The sequence below is a fragment of the Pagrus major genome, chromosome 1, assembly GCF_040436345.1.
Source record: "Pagrus major chromosome 1, Pma_NU_1.0".
NCBI classification, from domain to species: Eukaryota; Metazoa; Chordata; class Actinopteri; order Spariformes; family Sparidae; genus Pagrus; species Pagrus major.
Window position 1 is genome coordinate 2,795,774 of NC_133215.1, and position 26,914 is coordinate 2,822,687.

Here is a 26,914-nt window from a genome sequence, read left to right on the forward strand (position 1 = left end):
AATTGTCTTTTAAGTTATTACTCATATTCATAAGCCAACATCTCATAAGATGTCATTGGCCGATACATTTTATTGTGTACTACACAGTATATACAGTAGTTCACTGCCTTTTCATTGTCATTTCACTTTATTGCACTGCTCTTATATTTTTTCAATTTTTTTTCCTGTTGTATTATTCTGTATTTTTATTCTTTACCACCATAAATTTCATGTTTGGTCTCATGTCTATGCTAATTATGTTCTTGTGCTGCTGGAACACCCAAGTACCACTGAATACTACACTTACTCTTGATATCTACAGTAAAATCCAAGTGAATTATTCAGGGATCAATGAGAAAAACATAAAAAAACACACCAAGTCACAACATGAATAAATGTTCTGTAGCCCTTTATTCTTGAACACAAACTCACTCATCTGTGTGACATTCACAACAGGCCAAATCATTTCTTCTGTCCATTATTTCTCCGCAGAATTTCCACATGTCCTCAGTGTTGTAAAACGTGAACTTGAAGGGCTCCAGGATTGTTTCCTTTTCATGCTCATCCTCTTCTCTCCACACCCTCAGCCTGTTTCTCCTCCCCAAGCACAGAACATCAGGCAGGTCCACTTTGGCAGACAACAGTTGTCTGTTGGCCTCAACCCGCTCTGCTGCACGTCTGCAATCGTGAAGAATGAGATCTTCAACCGAGTCCTATGGAAAAGACAGAAAGAAAGATGTCTGTACCACAGCTGCTGCACCAACAGTGTCTGAGCAATAGATGCTGTGAAAAAGCTTAGGTCTGACTGAGACCTCAGCCTGCTGCTCTGCTTCCTGAAAATATACAGATAAGCAAAAGGATCAGGTGTAATATTCAAAACACAAGCTCCAAAAAGAAAGAGAAAAGATCCCATCAGTCAGTCTGGAGGTCAGAGGCCCTTCTCTTCTCAGACATCACTCTAAATGTGTATTTCCTTCCTCAGTATCAAAAATAAAAGTAGTGATGGTGCAGAAGCTACTTCTCAGTAATTTCACTTACTATTCGTTTTGTTTATATACTGTAGTTTACAACAGAGGTGGACAAATAAAAAAGTACAAATGTGCCACATTTTGATTCCACTCGTGCACTTAAACAGGTGACATCACTAATTAGCCAGTCGACCTCTGGCAAAACATGGTGGTGTGTTGCATCGTGTTGGCAGCTCGGCTGTCTCACATATCACGTCTGTGAGTTCAGAAAGAGACGTTTTCAGCTTTGTGACGATGCCCAGCTGATGCAAGGAGAGTTTACAAAAATGTTTTATAACGTTACATACAAACAAATGCGAACAGTTACTTTAGGTTTTGCACTATACAGTTAATAATCCCTGATAACTGACGCTGTTGATGCTAACCTCCACTGGTGAAAGTCAACTTTGACGTTCTCTAACTTTGCTTCAAAACAACAACCCAAGCCGACATGTAACATCCGGTCATTTGCATCATTAATAACTTCTATAACGTTATTATTTTACGGCACCTATGTTGACGAAGAACACAAGAAACCATGACAGAGGAGGTGTCCTGACAGAGGAGGTGTCCTGACAGAGGAGGTGTCCTGACAGTGGAGGTGTCCTGACAGAGGAGGTGTCCTGACAGAGGAGGTGTCCTGACAGAGGAGGTGTCCTGACAGTGGAGGTGTCCTGACAGAGGAGGTGTCCTGACAGAGGAGGTGTCCTGACAGTGGAGGTGTCCTGACAGAGGAGGTGTCCTGACAGTGGAGGTGTCCTGACAGAGGAGGTGTCCTGACAGTGGAGGTGTCCTGACAGTGGAGGTGTCCTGACAGAGGAGGTGTCCTGACAGTGGAGGTGTCCTGACAGAGGAGGTGTCCTGACAGTGGAGGTGTCCTGACAGAGGAGATGCCCCGGGTGCTGTCAGATAACAGGACTGTAACGTTGCTGCGTGACTAATGGCGTCGATACTGGACTCCCTGTCTTCGAGCTGGCAGCAGTTGGTCCTGGAGTCTTCAAGTCCTCAGCACAGTACATCCACATTACACACACGGCTGGTTTACAACAAGGTGTGACAGCATGAGACCGGGAAACTGTAGATTCTCTGTCTTCACTGAGAGCAACTTAAATAAAGTCAGCAACAGTGAAGTGCTGACAGGCTGCACAGTGTTAATGCACAGAGCCTCCTTCAGTCACAGTAAACAGGCGTCATTCAGAAGCAAAGTGACAGAGAAGATGAATCAGACAACAATGAAACTCACTCAGCGCCGATGGTTTCAGTGAATGATAAAAACACAGGAACATGACCAGAGTCAGCTTCATCACCCAGCAGCTGCAGCTTCTGTCATCTACACACTGATTAGACCCTGAATCCTCCTGTTTAGTTGCAGACACACTAAATGCAGTCTGTGGTCTGGGTTTACTGCTCAGTGGACCCGTTAATGTTCTGGCAGCAGGACGAGCCTCACTTCTGTATTCATGCACCTCAGCCGGGTCTCACAGTCTCCTCCTACAAGCTACTTTGACATGTGTTCCTCTCTGAGCCTCTTCTTTCTTTCCTTCTGTCTCTTTGTGTGTGAGCCTGGACCAATAGTAACACAGCAGTGTCCTTTCCGTGGTGGTGCAGCCACGCGATATCCGCACAAACACACCTGGAGCCTTTTAAACTGGATTTATTCTCTCTGGCTCGCTCTGCTGCTGTGTGACGCTGCTACTGTGATGATACATGACGGTTAAATATTCAATCTGTGTCTATAATAACCAGATCCTGACGCGTAAATGTGACGTCTGTTGGAATAAAAAGCACCAACGTGGTTTTTACACAGTGATTTCTGATCATCTCAGTAATAAAATTAACAATCATGGAGACAAATAATTAAAAAGTCCACAAATCAAGATAAGAAACTGCAACTGGAAGTGAATGTGCTTTCTTCTCTTTTAGCAGTGAAGTGATAAACTCCATGACAACATTATAAAATATGATATTGTATAAAATAACATTACATGGTAAAAAAAAGTAAAGTTGCAGTAGGTTTTATAAATCTGCACTATATATATAGTTTGTATCATTATCATCATTATTATCATTATCATCATTATTATTATTATTATTATCATTATTATTATTATTATTACTACTACAATTGGTATTATTACTATTTTTCTGCATATTCACTCAGCACCATGACTCGGGCAGCTGAACTAGTTTCCCTTGTTTGAAATGAGAGTTGACCAAACGCATTCAACACGTGTTCAGACATTTATTTACACAAACAAACGAGACTTATTCTCGTTAGTTTCTGATCTTATTAGATTATGCATCTTTTTATTAACAACACATTATGAAGTTATGTTTAAGCATTATAAATATCTTAGATTGTATTGATCCTAAATCACGTGTGTGCATCACACAGCTGTTCATTAGTTTTAAGGGAGGCTTTTATTTGTTCTTTGCAGATGAAGTCTTAATATATGATGCGTTAGATCTGGATTTTTATTTCAGATTTTTTGCAGGACTGCACATTTTCCTGTCAAGTTTGTTTGTTAGAAATTCTTTGTTCATGAACAGAAATTTGGGGATTTTCAGATTTAAGCAGTGAATTTCTGTGTGGAACTAAACAAAGTGCAAAACATGTCAGTGTTACTGTGAAAGCTGTTTGTCTGCTCACTGTGTTCCTGTTATTTCTGTCTTGGGTTTGTTTTGCTTACATTTGTGTATCTGTTTGTTTTCACCTGAACTCTTGTGCCTTTCAGTTGTTGTCAATTAAAAACGTGCACATGGTGACGTGCACATTCAAAGTGAAGGTGTGTGTGTTGGTGTTATAACTGTTATATCAGATGACAGTTGCATCGTCGCTGCCTCGGCCGGACTGTGACACACACACACACACACACACACACACACACACACACACACACACACACACACACAGTCCACATATGGGACCTATTGTACAATCTAAGGTTGAATATACAGTAACTTTTATGTTTGGGCTGGTAAATACAGTCACACACTTATAGAAGAGAATAAAGGTTTTACATAATAAGTGGTGCCAAGGTTACAGCTCAACATAAAAAGTCTTGTCATGGAGAATATCAGCTGCCTCATTGGCACATATGTTTTATGTGCAGCCTACAATATCACCTGATAAACAAAGACAACTAAGGCGAGTTTATTTGTACAGACAATTCAGACACAAGGCAACTCAAAGTGCTTTACAGGCGCACACAGCTGCAGCAAAAGCATTTTAAATACATTAAAACAAGTTAGGAAATAGGAAAGTCGGCTAAAATACAGTAGGTTTCCTGCGCCAGCCTCCTGGTTTTTGCTGGATTTGCCTCCCATTGTTCTACTTGTCACTTTATATTTGTCCTTAAGACCCGGTCGCCACCGTGAATTCAGGTTGTTTACGCTACAGATTGTGAAAAAGCAGCCAACCAGCGGTGACAACCTGAAGAGACCCCGTGTCTCCACTGGGCTCCACTGGGCCCTGAGTCGGCCCCCGATCCAGCGGTGAAACAGCTGCATAGGAACAAACACCTTTTCTTCCCATTAGCTCCCAGAACCCGGGACCACTCTGCCCTGAGTTGGTCCGAGTCGCCCAACTATCACAGTGATCAACAGAAATCCAGCACAAATGACTGTTCACAGTAACAGAGAACAGAAGTCACAGAGAAAATAAAAGTCCCGGTGCAGCTGAAAGCCTGAAGTTGCTTCAGTGAAAGGCAGCGGCACCAGAAAGGTCTCACACTATATAACTAAGTCCAAATCAAACAGCCTCTGGACACACGTCCACACAACACATGCACGCACGCACACACGCACGCACGCACTCATATGTGCGATGTATCATACAGTCCGAGAGCACAGCTCCTAATAAGCAGTCCCATGATATTGACTCATATTTCCTCCAGGCTGTAACCATCATACCGGGGATACTGATGAAGCCCGACCCGAACCTGAGGTTGGACCACACAGCTCTCATGTTTGGGCTGATACACAACAGCAAGTCAGCAACAGACAGCAACACTCAACAACACCAGCGCTTAATAGAAAAACTCTGTCTTGAAAATAATAAAGATTAACAAAATAAAAAAGCAGAAACAAGGACGTGTTTCTGACTTGTGGTGCTGAGTCACGTGACGTGTGGCCATTGGCTGCGCATCTCAGAGGGTCTTTTTTTTTTCTCTTTATTTAACTATTCAATTTATACAAAGTGTCAAACACTAACACAACACATGAGAGCTGTTTCACATTCAAAGGTCAATAAATAGAATAAATAAATACAGCAAGGATCTCATATAAAATAAAATGTAAACAAATAAAATAATATATAATAATAATAATAATAATAATAATAAATAAATAAATAAATAAATAAGTAAATAAATACTATATTGTCATGTCAACACATATATGCATGTACTAATCTCTGTTATCATAAATGTCATTAAATGCCAGGGAGAACGTCAAATATCTTTTCATAGTTGTCTAAAAATGTTGTATTCTTTTTATTTTTAACTCAGGCTGGGATTTATAAAGTGAATTGAATTCAATTAAAAAATGAGGAAAGGTTGGTTTGGAGGCTGAACATTTTTGCTTATGAATAAAATATTTACCAAATAAAATGAAAAAATTAACTAAATACTGAAGAGACTTGTTCTTCTCATGTTCATAATAACATATAACATCTTTAAGGGAAAAGCAGTATGACATGTCGACATTGGGGAAGATATAAGAACACAAGTCCGACCAAAATTGCATTGTGACATTACATTCAAACAACAGATGGTTTAAAGTTTCATCAGTTTGCCCACAAAAAACACAGGAGCTGTCCACATCCACGAATTTTGAAATGAAGGAGTTGACAGGATATATTTTGTGAAGAATTTTGAAATGAGTTTCTTTTCCTTTGTTATGAATACAGTATTTGTGAGGTAAAGCCAGGCTTTCCCAGTCTATGTCCTCTAAATGAGAGCACCAGTAACATTTTCCTCGTGGAGAAAACCTCTTTTTATCTTGAAAAACTCTCCTTATATGTTTATTGTTACATTTCTTGTCTTGTATGTTGATACCATTCAAAAGTAAAACAGATTTGCTCTCTGGTCTATTTTCTCCACAGAAAGATAGGTGACTTCTCATTAAACTAAGTGAGCCAGAGGGGACTGCTCTTATCACAGAGTTGTATTCTTTGAAAGGTAAAGGAAAATTATGAGGCGATAAAAAACTGTCACAGGAGAGGACAAGACCATGTTCATCCAGAACAGACAAAATATTATTTATACTTCTCTCAAACCATCTGGAATAAAAAAGAGACTTATTCCTAATAGTAATACACTCGTTATTCCATAACAGAGTTTTGTGAGGAGACAAATTGTGATTGAAACATATTTTCCCAGAAAGAAGTGATTGCTGATGAAATTCGGACAGCGTGACTGGAAGCTTGTCAGGTGAGTAGTTGCAGGTTAAAACGAAAGCAAGCCCACCAATTTTTTCAAAAATATGATTGGGGATGAAGAACCACAATGAATTTTGATGTGTCAAACATCTTTTTAACCAATTGATTTTAAAGTATTTATAATATCAATGAGATTAAGCACTTCAAGCCGCCTTCCGCTCTGCTGTTAGATAGAACTGCATTTTTAAGCTTGTGTGTTTTATTCCTCCAGACAAAGTCCAGAAAAAGCTTGTTAATTTCCTCAGCAGTGGCATCATTGACAAACAGAAAGAGATGGATAAACAAAATGAGAGACGCCTTCAGCTTTTGACAAAAGGACCCTGACGTATGATGTCACGTCTCTCTGAAGCCAAAGGTTAAAGATATCTCTAGTTTTTTCATTCTTCCAGAGAAGTTCAGGTGTTGCCTCGCTATTACATGTTTTGTTATATGAATGCCCAAATACTTGACTGAGGTTTTTACTGGGATATTATCTATGAAAGCATCGTCACAGTTGTGTATGGGCAATAGTTCACATTTAGATCCATGAAGTTTCAGGCCTGATGCTGATGAAAACTGTTTAACTAGATCAATGGCTTTGACCAACTGTTCTTTGTCTTTCAGGAAAAGGGTTGTATCATCCGCCAGCTGAGAAATTCTTATTTCTCTATTGAATATAGAGATGCCTTTGAAATCTGTGTCATGTACTATATTTAATGACAATAATTCAACAACTAAGATAAATAACAAAGGTGAAATCGGGCATCGTTGCCTCGATTTATATCAAATCTATTAGAGGTGTTGTGGTTAATAATCACTGAGCTATTAATTCCTTTATAAAACATTTCAACAGTATCTATAAATTGATTTCCAAAGCCAAACAATTTAAGACATTCTGTAAGAAACTTATGTTCAATGGTGTCCAAAGCTTTATAAAAGTCCAAAAAGAGAATGAATGCTTCTGAGTGGACCGAATCTGCATAGTCTAATAAATCCAAAATAAGTCTGATGTTATTACTTATGTGTCTGTCTTTAATGAAGCCTGATTGTGTTTCAGCAACAATATGAGGAAGACCCATTTTTAATCTAGTTGCATAAACTGATGCCAGAATCTTGTAATCAATAGTAAGGAGAGTGACAGGTCGGCAGTTTTCTATCAATAGGTTGTCTTTATCTGGAGATATAACGCCTCGTTTCATAGTTGTAATCATCTCACCCTGACCAACACATTCACAGTACATACAGAATAAAGGCTCCTGAATGAGATCCCACACATGAATATAACATTCAACTGAAAGCCCATCTACACCTGGGGATTCACCCTTTTTCACTGAGAAAAGTGCAGTTTTGATTTCCTCTCTGCTCAGATCAGAATCACAAGGTTTTTTCAAGTCCTCGTCAATTGTGACTGTGTGTTTTTTAATCTTACCAATAAACATTTCACAAGAGGGGTTGTTGAATTCTGATTTGTATAAGTTGCTATAAAAGGAAAAAACTGAATTTGATGTTAATTTTTGCTCAGTACATTTACTACCATTAATATTAATCAGACTTAGTGACTTTCTTTGACCATTTCTTTTCTCCAAAGCAAAAAATAGCTGGAGTTTGTTTCCCCTCTTCCAGCCACTTGGCTCTAGATCTCACAAATGCACCTTTGGCTAACTCAGTATAAATCTGATCTATTTTAACTGTATCTCTTCACTTCTAGCTCCTCTTCAGAAGACAAGTTGGGTTTAGATAAGAGGAAACCAATTCTGCTCAGTAATTCAGCTTCTGTTTTATTTTTTAGGGCTTTTAACTCTTTACCTCTCTTTACAGCAATACTTCTTGTCATAAACTTGAAGTGCTCCCATTGTTGTGTATATTCATTGTCCACAATTTCATTAAAAATTTCCTTGGCTAGATTTTTTATACTATCATTAAAGGAACTGTCTTTAAGTAGAGTATTATTACATTTCCAGTATCCTCGTAATTTAGTCGTATTCTGTGAGCTCCCTGATTTCAGAGTGATTTTCTTATGATCTGACAATGGAGCAAAAGAACGGGAGACCTCTTTCACATACTGAAGTGCAGAGGAAGAAATTAAAAACTAATCAGTCCTGGATCTAGATGAGAGGTTATTCTTAGACCATGTAAAATCCTGCATGTCTGGGTTAAAGAAACGCCATGTGTCGGTCAGGGAGAGATCTGAGCAAAGTTTTGAAATAATATTGTTGTTCAGCAGAGACTGACACAGTGTTGGGGGGAATCTATCCATCGCATTATCAGGACACTCGTTAAAGTCGCCCCCTAAAATTAGGGAAGAGTTAGGATATTTGTGTAATAGCTCATTTATTTTTGAGGTAATCTGACTAAAAAGTACCTTGTTGGATGAGTGAGAATTATGCCCATAAATATTACACACTATAAAATTTGAATTATCATGCTTGAGAATGATGAAAATCCATCTACCATCATGTGAAGACACCACCTCTAAGATCTCCCCTTTGAATTTATGTAAACAAATTGAGACTCCTGCAGAACGATCAGTACCATGACGACAATAAATCTTATTTCCCCACTGCCCTTTCCAGAACTTCACATCGGACTCACTTGAATGTGTTTCTTGTAAAAATATTAAATCAGCCTCACTATTTTTACAGAACAGAAAAGTGGCTTTTCTTTCCAATAAATCACGTAACCTCTGACATTCAATGACATAACCGTTAGCGAATCAAACTCAAAATCCATCAAGAATAAAAGAAAAGGAAATAATAATAATAATAATAATAATAATGAAGTAGCTCTCACAAATAGATAACAAGAACTTTGAGGTGTGTTTTAGCTTCCTTAAACGAGGAAGTGATAGACAGTCAAAAAAGTTGTGACTATAGAAAAATATAGTGTTGGTACCATAAACAGGTTAGTTTAAATTGAATTAATCAATAACTATCAAACATGTTGGGTTAAACCCAGATATTGTTGTTCAAACAGAACACATTTTCCTTTTGTCTGTTTTTAATTGTGAATTATATAAACTAAATATGATGAACATATTTTGCTGCTCAAAAATAATCTTGCTCTAACAGTTAAGCAACACTGCAGATTATTAGCAAACCGTGAGTTAATATGAGGAACAAAGAACAAAGTCTGATCATATGTTTTAGACCCATTTATCTCCCATACCAACAAATAATACTTGTATAAAATTGTATAAAGGTGTGAGATTAACTCCAACAATGTAGCTGCTGGTGTTTTGTGCCTCTTGACAGAGACAGTTTGGAAAGATAACAATCTTCATCTGTCACCTCCAGAAGTCAACAGTTCTTAGTCAATGAGTCTTTGCTGAGTTACAACCTCCCTGGAGACGTGAGATGTTTGGAAACAGCTTTCTCCATCAGTCATCACCGAAACACAACAGTTCACAGCCAATAAGTCCAGTTTTGTGTTGTGATGTGTTGTATAACCTCCCTGGAGACCTGCAGTGTGCAGGACGCTTGCCAACTTATCCAACTGTCTGATTCTCCTCTTCATCAGTCTGAGGAAAAGGCTTTAATCTTCTTCCCCTCTATCAGAGCATGAGGACCTGGGAAGGCGCCTTTTTACCTTCCTTCCTGGCTTCTGAGTTTCTCTCCGGCCTCTCGACCCTCCGGGGAAAGTGCCTCGGTGAGACGCAGCTTGTTGCTCCGCAGAAACTTGCGGCCTTTGGCACTTTTCCAAGCCGCATCACGGACACGGCGCAGCGCCAACAGGACGATGAGTGACCGGTGGGATCCGTCCTTTCTCTTCGGACCAAGGCGATGCACAATGTCGACCCCTTCCTGTAGATATTCATGAAGTCCCGGGGCAACTTTTCCAAGGATGTCGATCACCAGTGCTCTGCGTCCTCGTTCATCTCCTCTCTCACTCCGTGTAGTTTCAGTGTCCATCTGTAACTGCAGCGCTTGTTTTCGGCAGCTCCTGCCTCAGAATCCGGTTCTTTTCTCAGCGGTTCCGTTTCTGACTCCGTCTGTTTCTAAATGTCTTTGTGATGATTAATATCCACCACAAGTCGCTCAACTGTAGAGGAGAGTTTTTCAATGTGTTGACACGTTGTTTCTGTCGTGAGTTCAGTCACTGAAATCTTAGTCTGGTCTCGTCATGTTTGTGTGAGAGGCTCTTTGACAGCCGCCAAAATGTCCGCGCTGACATTTGCACCGTCACCGTCACCGTCAGTCCCGTTTCTTCCGTTTGTTGACATGTTGAGCGTCTGACTGGGCCGAAAGTGTCCACATTATCTTCAGGCGTAGTTTCTCTGCATTCCTCCCATGGTGTGTTCACTTCTACTGACTTTTCAGAGTCGCTCCCGTCATAGTGGAGCAGATAAGTCACTCAGTTAGCTCTATTAGCATCGGGACTCATCTTCTTTCTTCCTCTGACGTTAACGTCCGTTGGTGCGTCAGCCAGCTCGCGCTCAAACTTTATCTTTTTTCCACGGAACATCAGTCTTGGTACCAAAATATTAATGTGTTAAAGTCACCTTTTTATCAGTAAAACGTTAAAATTACCACATATTCTGTCTGCCTATTCACAAAACCTCAAATTGTTTGACCGAGAAACTTTGCACCAGCTTCCTGCAGCACCGCCATCTTGGCTCCTCTAGCCGCTGATATATTCTATCTGCAGATTAACAAAAACATGTGGAAATATTTATAATCTATTTATTTTAAACTTTTGATACTGAAGTACATTTAATATCAGAGACTTTGAGACTTTGACTGAAGTGATATTCATATAAGTGACTTCCACTTTTACTAAAGTCCCATTGTAACATGATTTCTTGCCTTTGGCTCAGTTGTGACTTCTGGGTGCTTCTCTCAACACTGTCAGGACTGCAGGTGAAGGCATGAATGAGTCTGACTGACTTAGAGAGAAACACCCTGAAGAGGTTCACGCAGAGATACAACTAATGATTTATTTGTAAAATACGTCCCTAATATTACAAATAAATGAGGCAACATAGAAAACAAAGTGCTGATAATTCATCAGCCTGTTTCCAGTCATCAAGCGGCTGCTCCATCTCATCTCAATAAGAACCACAACACAGACTTTCTCACTTCAGAGCATCTGATGATGAAGGTGCTTTGTGTCAGGCCTGGATTATTGTTTCCAGAGGCGAGCTGCCTGGATCTGACCGGACCGTGACCCAAAGACCAAGAGAGACATTTATTGATACTGTAGCAGAACCGCAAGGTCCAAAAGACTGAAACCATCCGGACCATCTGACAAAGACCAGAGGAGCACAAAGACTACACACACACACTAACGAGGGGAGGAGCTGCAGGTGGAGGGAGGCGGGGAAAGGACAGGTGAGGGGAAGGAACGGAAAAACACCTGAAGGAGGGAAACCAGAACACTGGAGAACGGGCCGAAGACAACACAAGAGCAGAAAACACCTATAAAACACACATAATGACACAGAAACCACAGGACCGAGACACTTGGTATAAGAAAGGCAGGAAAAAAGAACAATACACAGAAATATGATCCAGCAGTGATGAGAAAGATCCTTAAAGTGCAGACTTCAGCACTCTGACATCAACCTCCAAGATTCAGGATGAAGTGAAGATGAACAACAGTTGTGTCATTCAACAGTGAGCAGGTGAGACACAAAGAGAAACAGAGAGCCACAGACTTTACACTCGTTCACACTAGTTTAACCTGTGCTCACTTTAAATGACTGTAGATTTACACAACCGATCAACAATATTGGATTTTGGCCTTTTAGGCGACGCTGATATATGCACATATTTTCCCACCTGACTGCAGAGAACATCAAGTCTCTGTTAACGAGTAATTAACTCATTATTGTGTCTGCTCCTGACGTGACGGCTGCTTGGCAGATGCAGCAGAGCAGTCCAGAGACACTGATGACACTCTGTCACATTGTAGGAGAGACACTGATAATACATGTCATTTATTAATCACTGGCCATTAATAAAACACTCGTTAATGGGGCACCACCTCCGCTGTTTCATCCATTTGAATAATCCCGATGAAATTAATCACATTCCAGGTTAATTTGTATCAATTCTAATCAATTTCAGATCAATTCATTCAATCTCATAACTGAAGTAGTGACTTCTACACAGTTTCCATCGGTTCTCCACATTAAAAACAAACCTGCACAGACGACGACATACGGTTAAATATGTTTATTAACTAGATAATTCAGGGTAAATAAATGAAATGGCGATTTAAAGGAACAACAACAGGTAAGTGGAAATGTGGACCCGGTAAAGTAATGCGGGTATATGAACATGTGCAGGTGGTGAGATCACGGGTTAGTTGGGTGACAGCATTTAAATATGACCAGAGTCATTTTAATAGGAACAAAAGTGACTGAATCTCTGTTCAGCTAAAAGCTGCAATTAAGTTCACTTCCTCTTAATTAAAGCAGAACTTCGTTCTGGTAGAAACTTAATGTAAGTTGAAGAACTTAAGAGATGAATCAATACAGCCATAAATATAAAAGTGAGAAAAATGAACACGTGAGCACTTTGTGCAGAGATCGCTGTCTTGAAGCGAGTCTCAAAGTAAAGAGCGGAAACATTAAAGAAGAGAAGAGTTTGGAGAGAGAAGAGAGTTAAAGTTTGGAGCGAGCAGAGAAGTGATGTCTCTGGTTTGTAGTCTCGAGTGGCGGCGGGCCTGGGGGCAGGGCGGCCGCTGTTTGTCTCAGAGGAGATAACAAGTGGGAAACTTCACAGGAACGGACTCAAACTAAACTAGAGTTTGAAACGTTGCTAAACCGCTTCACCTTCCCCAGAATGTCACCACGGCTTCATATGTGGACTTTGTCCAACACCAAATCATATGTCATTATTAAAACCACTTTAACATCCACAAAGGAATTAAAACTGGATCAGAACATCTAAACACACTTGATTATACAGTAGAAGTCACCACTCATATTTCTTTTAGTTCCAGCTTGATACTTGTTAAACAGGGCACATCAGAGACATTCACTGGTAATAATCCAAACGTATTAACGACATGATTGAACAGTTTGTCCCGATCACACCAGGACTCACCACAGGGCGTTTTTACACATTACATTCATCTCACTCAATCTTAATCGTAGGGAAGTGTAAGAAAAATCAGTTTGAATAACTTTTCTGCCTGTTTAATAATCTGTTAAAATTCAGAAGATGAGGTTCTGGTTTAATAGCTGTTCAGAACCGTGTTGAAGTCTGGAGAAGTGTAGAGAACTTCACAGTGGAGCGCAAAAGATAAGAACAACACAACTATAAATTATTAAGCTGTCAACCAAGATTACTCCAAGAAGGTGGGCGTCACCAGACCTTCACTGTGGGAATGTGTGTGTGTGTTTTAATTAGATCAGCAGAGAACAATTGTCAGCACTTTGTTAATCTAACACAACTGCAAAGACATGAAACTATAACACAAGATTGTCTGTTCCTCTTGATGTCTGGAGAGTGGATTCATTTGATGATGAAGCTCGATGGACCTGAAGGAAAGGAGTGTTTCTGTCTTGAGGGGGAAAGAGGACAAATGGTGTGTAGAGCTGTAAATAAGGACAGATGGTCTCCTGGGAATCATCTATTCCACGGTTTTATTGTAAAGACAACAACGTCCTCCCTGCCAGGTGAAGAGGAGAGCTCATATCTGTAGAGGAGTGTTTGCCTTTCAGAAGACAAAGCCTCAATTAAAAGCAGAGGCGAGGGACATGTGTCCCTACAACATCCAGAGGAAACAGGGACGATGCTGGACTGGACAGTGGAGCTGATCTCAGAGCAGTTCACACTGCAGCACTGACATCATCTCCACTTGTTGTGATTGGTCCGTCAGTCGCTGCTGGATGAAGCTCTCCTCTCCGCCCAGTCAGAGCCTCTCCACCCACCAGCTGATGGTGCTGCTTCAACCTCTCTGGATCATCAGGACACAGCTGATCCTCTCAACACCTCCACCTTTCTCACCACTCACTCTGACAGAGATCACGGCCACCAGCTGATGAGAGAAGCAGAGAGACAGCAGAAGTGATACATGAGTGTCTACAGAGACTCCCTCCATCAGCTGTCAGTCAGTGATATAAAGACCAGCAGGACTTCAGTCCTGTTCAGACCACAAGTGGAGCGGCTGTGTAGCGTAGCCAGCTTCCTTTCAGCTCATGTTAACGTGTTGGAGTGAAGCTCACAGACCTGCAGACACATCAAGTGTGTTTACTCTGCAGGTTTCACTCAAGCACACAGTGAAATAAACTGCTCAGAGTCCCTGAACGCATCATCACTGCAGAAACACTCTGATGATGATTCACTGCTGTTAAAAACCAGAGTCTCAGTCACACCTGAACATTTCATCTGCTTTAAATATTACAAACATGTAAATATGGAGTCTGTTGTAAAAACATCTGGATAAAACTAAAGACAGACGGACAGATAAATATTTGATGTTAAAGCTCCTACATGTTCACACAGAGACTGAACAGTCAACACCAGCTGTGGTTACTGGACTTCAGCAGAGGTTCTGGTCTGTGAGGAGACCACATGGTTACTAAATGTAACCGTGGTTCTCTGAAATAAGAGTCAGTGATGTGCAGGCTTCAGTCAGAGCGATCTGTACGGTGGCCCTGAAGGTCAAAACACAACCACACTTCAGATTATGGAAAAGGTGGGACGGCGTTCTTGTTTGTTATTGGACAGAACCAGAGTCTCTGGTGACAGTTTGATGTTTTGTGGGATGCTGTTGTGTTTTGACCTTCAGGGCCACCGTAGACCTGAGAGCTGTGACAAAGATGGACTGATCAGTTGTTCAGTGTTGAAATGAGAGAACAGAGATTTGATGCTACAACAGTTTGATGGATGAGGACACTGTCTCTACACATCCTGTGATGCTGTCAGCTGTGATCCAGCTTTACTTCCTGTACACATGAACACAACAACAACAGTCGTCTTCACTTCAACTCAAACACACGATCACAACAAGCTTCTGGCTCCTCTGATTGGCTGACTGTTCCCCCTCTATCTCTTTCTGTCCAATCCTGAAGCCTGTCACCGTTCTCCTCTCACAGCTTCACTGAGGAAAGCAGGAAATGCTGGATCTTTACTCTGATACTGACTGTGTTTATTACAATACTGCTGAAACCAGCATGGACTGACTCCAACTCTCTACTGACCTCAGAGTCTCCAGTCGACAGTTTGGACTCTCCACAAGTTCAGACAGCAGCTTCACGTCTGAATCCTGCAGGTTGTTTCCACCCAGGTCCAGCTGTCTCAGATGGGAGGGGTTGGACTTCAGAGCTGAGGCCAGAGAAGCACAGCTGATCTCTGACAAACTGCAGCTCTCCAATCTGAATAAAGAATAAATGATGAAACTTCACAATTTAAATATTCAGTCAGTATAAACGTCACAAAGCTTCATTAAAATGTTGTAAAAAGACGATTCTGAATATATTTGTTATTGTCTGATAGTTAAAATAGAGATTATTTAACTTTTCATTGTCGTATGTATTTTTCTCATCATTTTAAAAAACATGATTTGTAATCTGAGATGAAAATCAATAGTTGAGGATGTTCAGAGTGAATTATTCATGTTGTTATATGAAGGTTTTAAATGTGCAGCTCAACATTGCTCTGCCACAGTCAATGGACTAAACCACAGAAGAAGAAAACAGACTTCAGCATTAAGATACTCAGTGTGGATCAGTATAATATCAGCTGATGTCTGCAGTTTAGTGTCAACACAACTTTCACATCATATTAATCTGAGAACACAGAAGTAAAAGATGGTGTCTGACCCCAGAGTCTCCAGTCGACAGTTTGGACTCTCCAGTCCAGCACAGAGAAGCTTCACTCCTGAATCCTGCAGCTTGTTGTCACTCAGGTCCAGCTGTCTCAGATGGGAGGGGTTGGACTTCAGAGCTGAGGCCAGAGAAGCACAGCTGATCTCTGACAAACTGCAGCTCTCCAATCTGAATAAAGAATAAATGATGTCAGTTTAAAAGACTTTAATGTTCCTGCTTGAAATCATTCAGTGTTTAATAATCTGTTCAGAGCTGAAGAAGGTTCAGGATGTAGACGTTTAGAAAATGAAGCTCCAAACACCTGAACCCAACAGGATGCAGGTTCAACACTGTCAAACACACAAAGTGAAACAGAGCTCTCATTAATATTAATGACAACGTGCTGCTGCTTCAATAAAGACGTAGTGATGTCACCTCTTAAACTCTGCAGCTCCACCAGAGGCTCCATCTGTACAAACTCATGTTGTGCAGCCAAATAAAAACCCACAGAAACTGATGGAACATTTGATTCTGCTATTTAAAGCTCCTGTTATTAAGATAGTTGAATTTTCAGTCTCGTTTCCGATGATTTTTCCTCGTCTGCAACCGGCCACAGTCGGCCGAGGGTCCTCCACAGTCAGCTTGCCATCAGCCGCCGCGTATCCCCTTCAGCTTGGAGCTGCACTACTGGGACTCTTGTGACTTGAGCTCTGCTACGGTGAGAACTCACCTGTTGTTTCTGCTCGGTCAAAGTGAACCGGCTTCAACTGTATCTGGCCGCCACGCTCCCCAGCTTCAACCAGGCCTGCAACGTGACGTTTGTCTTATTTCTCTGTGTTGTGCTCCCTGGTTGCCAGCTTGTGTGTGTGTGTGTGTGTGTGTGTGTGTGTGTGTGGGCCCACAACATAATGAAGTACCACTTAAAGGTCCTATAAGAGTTCTTCAGGTGTGTTTAATACTAATGAAGGTCTTTGGTGCTGAAGTTCATCAGCAGTGATCAATAGCAGAGCAAAGTTAAAGGAACATGTTTGTGTTTGAACAAAAGTCAATTGACAGTGAATAGTAACAAAACAAGGTTAAAGGAACATTGCACTGAATTCATTGGTTTGACTTGTTAAAGTTTCATTGTGAACAAGGTCAGTAGAAAACCACATGTTGGGTTTACTGTGATTCACTGTGGATGGTGACATTTATTTTTTATGGCTGTTATAATTTTTATTCTAAGTGAATTTATTGGGACACAGTTGTCATGTGATTCGTTGTAGCAGGTTTCTACTTTAAACTCCTCAAAATGAAACACATGAACTGACCTCAGAACCTCCAGTCGACAGTTTGGACTCTCCAGTCCAGCACAGAGAAGCTTCTCTCCTGAATCCTGCAGGTAGTTGTAAGTCAGGTCCAGTTCTCTCAGATGGGAGGGGTTGGACTTCAGAGCTGAGGCCACGACTTCACAGTGACTCTCTGAGAGTCCACAGCCAATAAATCTGTGATTACAGATAAAAGAACATTAAAACAATAAAATGAGACTTTATTGTGAAAACAGATTCATACATGTTGCATCACAAAGCACAGGGGGTCAGTTGGTCGGCCTGAGCTGGTCAGTCATTGATCACAAGGTTTGTAGTTTGAAACTTGAGCTCCTTCTGCCCACGAGGCCCCAGACTTTCCCTGCCTGAGGAGATCAGAGGGGCTGAATCGCTGCCCCGTTTTATATCAGCCCCCAAAACACACTTGAATAAAGCTGCTTTTAACCCTGATGTGGATGTTTTTATCTTCATGTTTGATTTTGGTTTGTTTGATTCATTCTGTGCTCTTTATATTTATATTTGTAATTGTCGGGTAAAACTTGCTTTTTCTTGTGACTCTTTCGTTGTGTTGCTGTTTAATGTGTGTACAGCACTTTGTCACTGCTTTTAAAAGTCTTATATCAAGAAAATAAATCAATAAATGAACCTCTTGAGTGTCCTTGAGCAACATGAACCAAACTGATGTTCAGGACAAAGTGTCCAAATGACTGTAATGTAAACGTGTCAGATTTGAGTTGATTTATATTCATGAAGCTTCATGTAAATTCACTGTAGGTTGTAACTGCACTCGTATGTGTTTACCTCAGTTATGTGTTTGTGTGGATTTTGTTCTTTGATGCATTTTATTCTGTCGCTCCGTCTGCTTTTCACCTCCCGTTAAATTAATTCAGCGTCTTCTACTGCATCAATAGTATAATTAGTGCTAAAGATTGAGTTATTATCATTTGATGGGTGATCATTTGTCTCAGGTGGAGTTCACCTGGCTGAAGGAAATGTTTTGGAAAGTAGACGACTACATGTCATTTCATCTCTGAGCTTGGTGATGATCATTGATTCAATCAGCAGGTTTCATACTTGTTGAGGAAAACATGTATCGTGTTGAGGTTTTATATAACGCATGTGTGTAAAGTGTTTGTCTTTAATACTGAAGGCTTCAGCTTTACCAGGATTTTTAATGTTCATCACATCTGGACTTACCGAGCCTTTCTACAGTTCCTCACAGCTGGAATCAGTCTCTGTTCTCCTGCGTCTGATGTGTTGTATTTCTCTGTGTCCAACTCATCCAGAACCTCCTCTGACATCTGCAGCATGTAGGCCAGAGCTGAGCAGTGGATCTCAGAGAGTTCCTTCTCTGATCTGTTCTCTGACTTCAGGAACTCTTGGATCTCCTGATGGACTGAGTGGTCGTTCATCTCCGTCAGACAGTGGAAGATGTTGATGCTTCTGTCAGGAGAGATCTCATCACTGTTCATCTCCTTCAGGTTGTTGATGGCTCTCTGGATGATTTCTGGCCTGTTGTCTGTCCGACCCAGCAGACCTGCTAAGAGTCTCTGGTTGGACCTCAGAGAGAGTCCATGAAGGAAGCGGACAAACAGGTCCAGGTGACCATTCTTACTTTGGAGGGATTTCTCCATGGCGCTCTCCAGGAAGTAATGCAGGGTTGAGGGACTCTGTCCTCCCAGGAAGTTGTCCTCATCTTCATCATCCTCCTCTTTGTCGTCTTCGTCCTCATCTTCATCATCCTCCTCTTTGTCGTCTTCGTCCTCATCTTCATCATCCTCCTCTTCGTCGTCTTCGTCCTCATCTTCATCATCCTCCTCTTTGTCGTCTTCGTCCTCATCTTCATCATCCTCCTCATGTCCTCCCAGGAAGTCCTTCAGTACCTCTGTGTTCCTGTTGGTGTGACAGTGGAACATGTAGACTGCAGCCAGAAACTCCTGAACGCTCAGATGAACAAAGCAGTAGACTGTTTTCTGGAAGATCACACTCTCTCTTCTGAAGATCTCTGTACAAACTCCTGAGTACACCGAGGCCTCTGTGACATTAAGACCACACCGCTCCAGGTCCTTTTGGTAGAACATGATGTTTCCTGTCTCCAGATGTTCAAACGCCAGCCTCCCCAGCTTCAGAAGAACTTCCCTGTCAGCCTCCGTCAGCTCCTGTGGACTCGTCTCACGTCCCTCATCGTACTTCTGCTTCTTCCTCTTTGTCTGGACCAGCAGGAAGTGTGAGTACATGTCAGTCAGGGTCTTGGGCAGCTCTCCTCTCTGGCCTGTAGTCAACATGTGGTCCAGAACTGTAGCAGTGATCCAGCAGAAGACTGGGATCAGACACATGATGTGGAGGCTCCTGGAGGTCTTGATGTGTGAGATGACTCTGCTGGACAGATCTTCTTCACTGAACCTCCTCCTGAAGTACTCGTCCTTCTGGGCGTCAGTGAAGCCTCGTACTTCTGTTACCCTGTCAACACATGAAGGAGGGATCTGATTGGCTGCTGCAGGTCGGGAAGTTATCCAGACGAGAGCCGAGGGAAGCAGCTTCCCCTCGATGAGGTTTGTCAGCAGCGCGCTGACTGATGACTCCTGTGTGACATCAGACACGACCTCATGGTTCTTGAAATCCAGTGAAAGTCTGCTTTCATCCAGGCCGTCAAAGATGAACAGAAGTTTACAGACAGCGAGCTTCTCTGCTGTCACCTTCTGTAATGTTGGATGGAAAACATGGAGCAGCCTGAGAAGACTGTACTGCTCATCTCTGATCAGGTTCAGCTCCCTGAACGAGAGCACAACCAGCAGACTGACATCTTGGTTTTCGGAGCCCTCTGCCCAGTCCAGAGTGAACTTCAGCACCGAGAAGGTTTTTCCAACTCCAGCGACGCCGTTGGTCAGAACCACTCTGATGGGTCTCTGCTGGTCAGGTGAGGCTTTAAAGATGTCGCAGCACCTGATTGGAGTTTCACTGAAGGTCTCCTTCTTGGAAACTGTCTCCAGCTGCCTCACCTCATGTTGGGTATTAACCTCTTCACTCTGTCCCTCTGTGATGTAGAGCTCAGTGTAGATCTTGTTGAGGAGGGTTCCACTTCCTGTTTCATCACTTCCTGTTTCATCACTTCCTTCAGTCACACGTTCACATCTCCTCCTCAGACTGATCTTATGTTCATGGAAAACCTCCTGCAGACCAACATTCACTGAAAAAAGAGACAAAAGTGGGAGACAAAAAATACAATGTGACAATCAGCATCAATGGTCTTTTCATTACAAGTTAAAAACATCAGTATAAGAACATGTTTGTTGTTTTCTTTGTCTTTCTCTCCACCTTAACGTCGTGGAGAGGTTTGTGTGTCCCTGTGATCCTCGGAGCTCTGTTGTCGGGGGCATTAGCCCCTGGCAGGGTCTCGCAAAGCTAATTAGCCCCAGAGGAGGAGCCGGACTGAGAGTGATTCAAAGAGCCTTTATGAATCAGCCACAAAGGTGCTGCAGCACCTGAACCAGGAAAGAGACATCAGGGCACCTTTCTGGAGCTCAACCTGGGAGTGGAGGTCGCTGGTGAATATCTGGTGTCTGGCCTTTGACTACATGGAGACGCCACCCTGTGGGCTGACTACCAGCAGGGACGGGCATTGGGGTCGGGTGTGTGCCAGTCTCATGCAAAAGAAGGCAGGTGTGCTGATTCCTGGCATCCCAGACTGGTCCTCAGGACAGGGAGTGTCTCCTCTCATGGGGGAAGGAACAGGTGCTGGTGCCGGAGGTGGGGCGGTACCAACTAGGTTTAGTTGGGCTCACCTCTATGCACAGCACTGTTTCTTGAACTCAACTCCTTTGCTTGAGGGACAACATCTCAGGTTGGCCCCTGTAAATGACCACCACCTGCACCTCAGCCCGTCCACTACACTCTGCTGCTGCTGACTGCTTGTTATTCCCTCACTACAAGGGAGGACCAGCTACTGCTCAACTAGATCCAGACTGTCTGATGTCCTGGATCCACAATAGTGACACAAACTCCCCAGTGACATCAGAACAGAAGAAACTCGACACAACTTCAGACTGAAAACTCTCCTGTTCAGACTGAAACTCTCCTGTTCAGACTGAAACTCTCCTGTTCAGACTGAAACTCTCCTGTTCAGACTGAAAACTCTCCTGTTCAGACTGAAAACTCTCCTGTTCAGACTGAAAACTCTCCCGTTCAGACTGAAACTCTCCTGTTCAGACTGAAACTCTCCTGTTCAGACTGAAAACTCTCCTGTTCAGACTGAAAACTCTCCTGTTCAGACTGAAACTCTCCTGTTCAGACTGAAAACTCTCCTGTTCAGACTGAAACTCTCCTGTTCAGACTGAAACTCTCCTGTTCAGACTGAAACTCTCCTGTTCAGACTGAAACTCTCCCGTTCAGACTGAAAACTCTCCCGTTCAGACTGAAAACTCTCCTGTTAGACTGAAAACTCTCCTGTTCAGACTGAAACTCTCCTGTTCAGACGGCACCTTGGTCCATAAAAACAATCTCTCTCTTGATCTCTTATTGCTTCTAGTTGTAGCTCTTGAACCATTTTAGCATAATTGATGAATGTGATCTACTCATGTTGTATCCACATGGTTCAGTCAGTTATTTTCAGTCTCTTTGGATAAAAACGTCAGCTAAATGAACGTATTGTAATGAAGCAGGTTACATTTTAAGCTGTTTAATGTGCTGACACTGAGCAGCTAATTAGCATCTGCTGCAGCCTGAAAATAGATGTTAGCAGTGCACTTTTCCTCACTGGATGTTTGTTCGGTGGCTTGTTCAACAAGTGGATCTGCAGGACGAGGTGTGTGTTTGTAAGTTAGAGGAGGAGGACATGTTAGCAGGAAAGCTAATGTGGACTGTTGTTTAAAGTGCTGTTTTATCTCAAGCTGCTGTCTGACACTTCTCCATCTCCATCTCTGCACACAGAGAACAAGCAGCTCTCTGATTGGTTAATGTGAGACATAACAAATGTATTAAAACAACAAGTAGTGTGTTCAGACATGAAGACATCAGCAGACAGATATACAGTCTTACTTTCTCCACACTGGGGACAGGAGGAGAGTCCTGGTGAAGCAGACTGGTCCCAGTATGATGTGATGCACTGTCTGCAGAACCAGTGTCCACAGCTGGTAGAGACTGGATCCTTCAGGACGTCCTGACAGGAAACACAGCAGGACGGCTGCTCCTCCACAGAAACATGCCTCCTCTTCTTCTCTCTGTGAAGACATTTCTTTAGGACTGAAACCAGTTGTTGATTGTTTCTAAAAATATCAAGATTTGGTCGACACTGTTGAAGCTCAGATCAGCTGACAGAGGACAGTAAAACTGTCTTTACTTTTCTGATGAATTCAGCTTCAGTCTGGAATAAAATTGTCTGCTTGTGTTATTTCAACTCTTCTGTTTAGTCAGTTTGAACCTGGAGTTAAAAGTGTTCTCAATAACTGAGCTCGACCACGATGACGTGACTTTAACTGTGACATGACTTTAACTATGACGTGACTTTAACTATGAGATTCCTTTTTAAAAAAAAGTCTAATTACAAATTCATATAGGGAGCAAACTCCTCCTGTCCATAAATATTACAGCTTTTTAGGTGACTGACAGCACTAAGAGGACGATGGGACGAATGATCTCTCTGTCATGAGTCCCAAAAGGTTTGTTAAAGTTAGTTAGCAAATACATTGTTGTTGAAATATACAAACACAACATGAACAAAACACGTTAGTGAGAGAGGGAACAGAACAAAGTCACATAAATGAGTCAGTATCAGGTGTCTTACTTTGAGTCTGATGGTCCAGGTTCATTACTGAACTCTGGAGGAGGATGTTTGGACCAGTCACTCTTCATAGACAGACAGCTGGATACTGGAGACTCTGCTCTCTGTCTGTTGGACTGAACTCTGCAAACACCAACATGTTTGTATTGATATCACATGAATCTTTGAGAAACTCTCTGATGACAAAGTCATTTAAGAAGCTCTAAACACACAAACTACTGCTACTGTTGATGAAAAGGAGCTTTCAAAGTTTCTGTTTGTCCTCTTAGATCAGATTACAGCTTTTTAGGAGACTGACAGCTGCCACAGATAGTAAGAGGAACATGAGCCGTGAAAAGTCTGTTAGATTTAGGTAGAAAATACATTTTACATGAATTTTGAATATAAAAATACAAAATCAACAGAACAAAGCACAGCAGTGAGAGAGGGAACAGAACAAAGTCACATAAATGAGTCAGTATCAGGTGTCTTACTTTGAGTCTGATGGTCCAGGTTCATTACTGAAGACTGGAGGAGGATCTTTGGACCGGTCACTCTTCATAGACAGACAGCTGGATACTGGAGACTCTGCTCTGTCCTCCTCCTCCTTCACACAAACACTCATCTTCTGCTCTGAAGTCAGTCTGAGAGGTGAAACAGTAGCTGTGAGCTCAGGACACAAGAATCAGGAAACAAGTTTGTTCAAGAGTCGCACAAGACCGAGAGAGCAGGAAGTAACACACACTCTCTCTCCCCTTCACACACACATTATACAGTATAATAAAAGCAGCCAGAAGTCCACCTGGTCACTTTTCTTCACACCTGTGCTTGTTTTCTTGGGTTACTGGAGGTTTAAAGAGGATTATTCAGCCAATCAGGACTTTGTGTCCACAGATGAATCAAAGTGTTGAGTTGACTCCAACATTTCTTTCCTCCACAGTCCACAGGGAGAAAACTGACTCACAGTAAGTAAAGTCACAGTAAATAATCACAATGTGTTGTTAACACTCACCCTGCCTCAGACTCCAGCTGCTCTCCTTCTGCTCTTCGTCTCAAAATGGAGTCTGACTGACCTTTTGCCCCCCCCCCTTATAGGAAGTCAGGTGAGTTTATCTGTGTGTGTGTGTGTGTGTGTGTGTGTGTGTGTGTGTGTGTGTGTGTGTGTGTGTGTGTCTGATAGCAGCCACACCCTCGTTATCTTGAATCTGCAGCTCTCTGAAGGTCAAACAAGAAATCACACTCTGTCACAAACTCTGGAAATCCACAGAGGAAATTCAACAAATAGGATTTTTTTTACAGCAACATGTAGATATAAATGTACAGACAATTAATCAATGACCCAAACAGGTAAAACTCCTGCGTTCCTGAGTGAAAACAAAGAGGGTTTCTTTTATAAGAGCTGAAATCTAAAAGGTCAAAGACTAACTAAACCACCACAGCCACACAAACACTATCAACATGAAATAATAAACTCTATATTGATTAACTTATATTACACGTGTTGCAACTGCAGGGAAAGTGATTCTCCCTCTGGTGGCACATTTGAGTAGTAACTGTCAGTTACATCAGCAGCCCAGTCTGCGTCACTGTGCTCGTAGCCCAAGTTTCTCATCGTCACATTTCCTGTAACACAATTCATTTTCAACTGAGCCTTTCAGATATCTGAGCAGATGTTTCACAGAAGTCCACTGCTCTTCTGTTGGCTCAGAAAAAACCAATAAAATAAAAGAAATCAATAAAAAACAGACATATTCAGACAGTCATGCAGTGGCGGCTGGTGAAAAATATTCTAGGCTGGGCTGTGTGTGCCAGAAGCTTTCGGTGACTGTCCCAATGAACCAAAAGACACCATTGTTTTAGGGATAAACAGTAATTATTTAATGGCCCTTTAGAAATCAACAGTTTGACAGATAGTGACAATGATATGAGATGTATATTAGTGAATACTCTTAATACAAAATTAAAGTTCTTGAGTGTGTGTGTGTGTGTGTGTGTGTGTGTGTGTGTGTGTGTGTGTGTGTGTGTGTGTGTGCAGACCTTGGTGATGTGGGATGTTGCTGCTGCATCATCAGGTTCAGCTGATGAGGTAACAGTGTAGTAGTGGACTCTCCCGTAAACGTGTTGAACCTCGCGCTGCCGCCACCTGTGGCTCCTCTCATCACGGCAGCTCCGTCACAGACCTGGGCGATTAGTTTCCCCCGTTGTCCCTCAGGAAGAGTAGTTTTCTGTCGGAGGATGCTGTCTCATCGTGGCCTCGCAATGCCAGCTCACAAGCTCCACACAATTTCACACAATCAATGATCTTGGATAAAATATGTGTGTTCATGTCCACCTCTTCATTGTGTTTTCTCACCGCAGTCCTGTGTCCTTCATCCAGCTAGCAGCTATGCTAGTCCCGCCTAGCACGGCTAGCTTGACAGCGTTGTTCATGTGAACCTTCGAGCATTCATGTTTTTTAATCGGCTCTGACAAAAGTTGTAGGTCTCTAGCTCCTGTTACAGTCCATGTAGTATCTGTCCCCGGCATTTTAAGAAGTAAACACGGGAAGCAGAATACTGCATTTGCAAAGCTACATCCAGTTAGCCGAGCCTTCCTGTCGCACCGATTCAGAGAGAGGCTCCTCTGGGACACTTTACCTTTCTCATGCGTCTGCTGTGTTAAACTCAGACCGGGCTTCTCAGGTCCAAGTTCTTTAACACGAAGTTTCCCCCTAAAGTTCTCCTTTCGAAAGGGTTCAGCAAGAGACACTTTACAGAGTCTGTGGGCAGCTGAAGCCCTGTGTGCTCTTGTTCTTGTCGACTTGACGCCGCCATCTCGATTTCAGACGCTTGTTTCTGGTTGCTAGGATACTTAACGGCAGCGTCCCAAGCTTATCGAATGTGACGACGCTAATTGGCTAAATGACCCGTTGCTATGTGTGTTTTTGTCCCAGCAACAGTCTGCCATTGGCTGAGCCGCTGCAGCGCTACATGGAGTCTAACTGGTCCAATAACGTATTTATTTACATGTAGAAAATATTCTGAGCTGATCCAATAAATATAACGGACTGTAAGAAACACATCTGAACTCTTTGATGTTTGTTCTGTAATAAATACGTGTTTTGAGCGGTCGGCTCGTTGTGACGTCACTGGCGAGCAGATGTCCCTGTTGTTCAGAGATTCAGCTGTGTAGGAGCTATTTGTAAAGTTAGTTTTGGTTGTGTTTAGTTGTAAATTTAATTAGCTAATTATGAGTAAGTTTGTTTGATTAATTTAAGTGTTTGCTTTATTTAGATTTAGATATTTAGACAGTCTAATATTATTTATTATTTGTTTAGGATATTTAGATTAGCAAGATAAGTATTTTGGTTTATTCTTTGGTAAATGGGTCACACTGGGCACTTGAGGTTATTTAGATAGGTAGGCACCTTGAGTACCAGCATGCACCTGGGTGGGCCTATGGTTTTTTACCAGTGCAAAGGAGGAAGCAGCAGCCATGGTTTTCTTTGTTCTTTTGTTTGTTTTATTATTTTGAAATAAATCATCACAAAACGCAAGGATTCAGTTTGGACATTCATCTTCTTTTGCCTGCGTTAAACCACATCCCCATGGTGCATCAGTGGCCTTTTGATTTTGTTTGGTTTAAAGTTTCATTTGTTTTTTATGGACAAATGGCCACTACATCAAGTAAAAAACCCGGTCTTGGATTCAA

The 26,914-nt window shown here is 41.9% G+C and overlaps 1 protein-coding gene across 1 annotated transcript; it reads right to left on the reverse strand.

The window, feature by feature from the left end:
• Nucleotides 1-387: 387 nt before the first annotated feature.
• Nucleotides 388-26,005, reverse strand: LOC140999887 (protein NLRC3-like). Its single transcript, XM_073470453.1, has 8 exons — nt 25,262-26,005; nt 23,719-23,868; nt 23,249-23,368; nt 22,504-22,685; nt 18,667-20,656; nt 17,473-17,646; nt 15,557-15,730; nt 388-692 (listed from the first exon to the last, which is right to left on the reverse strand). Exons 1-8 carry the CDS (start codon nt 25,381-25,383, stop codon nt 563-565), a joined length of 3,042 nt encoding a protein of 1,013 aa, XP_073326554.1. The 5' UTR covers nt 25,384-26,005; the 3' UTR covers nt 388-562.
• Nucleotides 26,006-26,914: the final 909 nt, after the last annotated feature.

Coding starts and splice junctions, on each gene's coding strand:
- LOC140999887 (XM_073470453.1), bottom strand. CDS start 25,383: ATGAGAGGAGCCACAGGTGGCGGCAGCGCGAGGTTCAACACGTTTACG. Junction 23,869..25,261: donor CAACATCCCACATCACCAAG/GTCTGCACACAC, acceptor TTCACCTCTCAG/ACTGACTTCAGAGCAGAAGA. Junction 15,731..17,472: donor TGTCGACTGGAGGTTCTGAG/GTCAGTTCATGT, acceptor TTCTTTATTCAG/ATTGGAGAGCTGCAGTTTGT.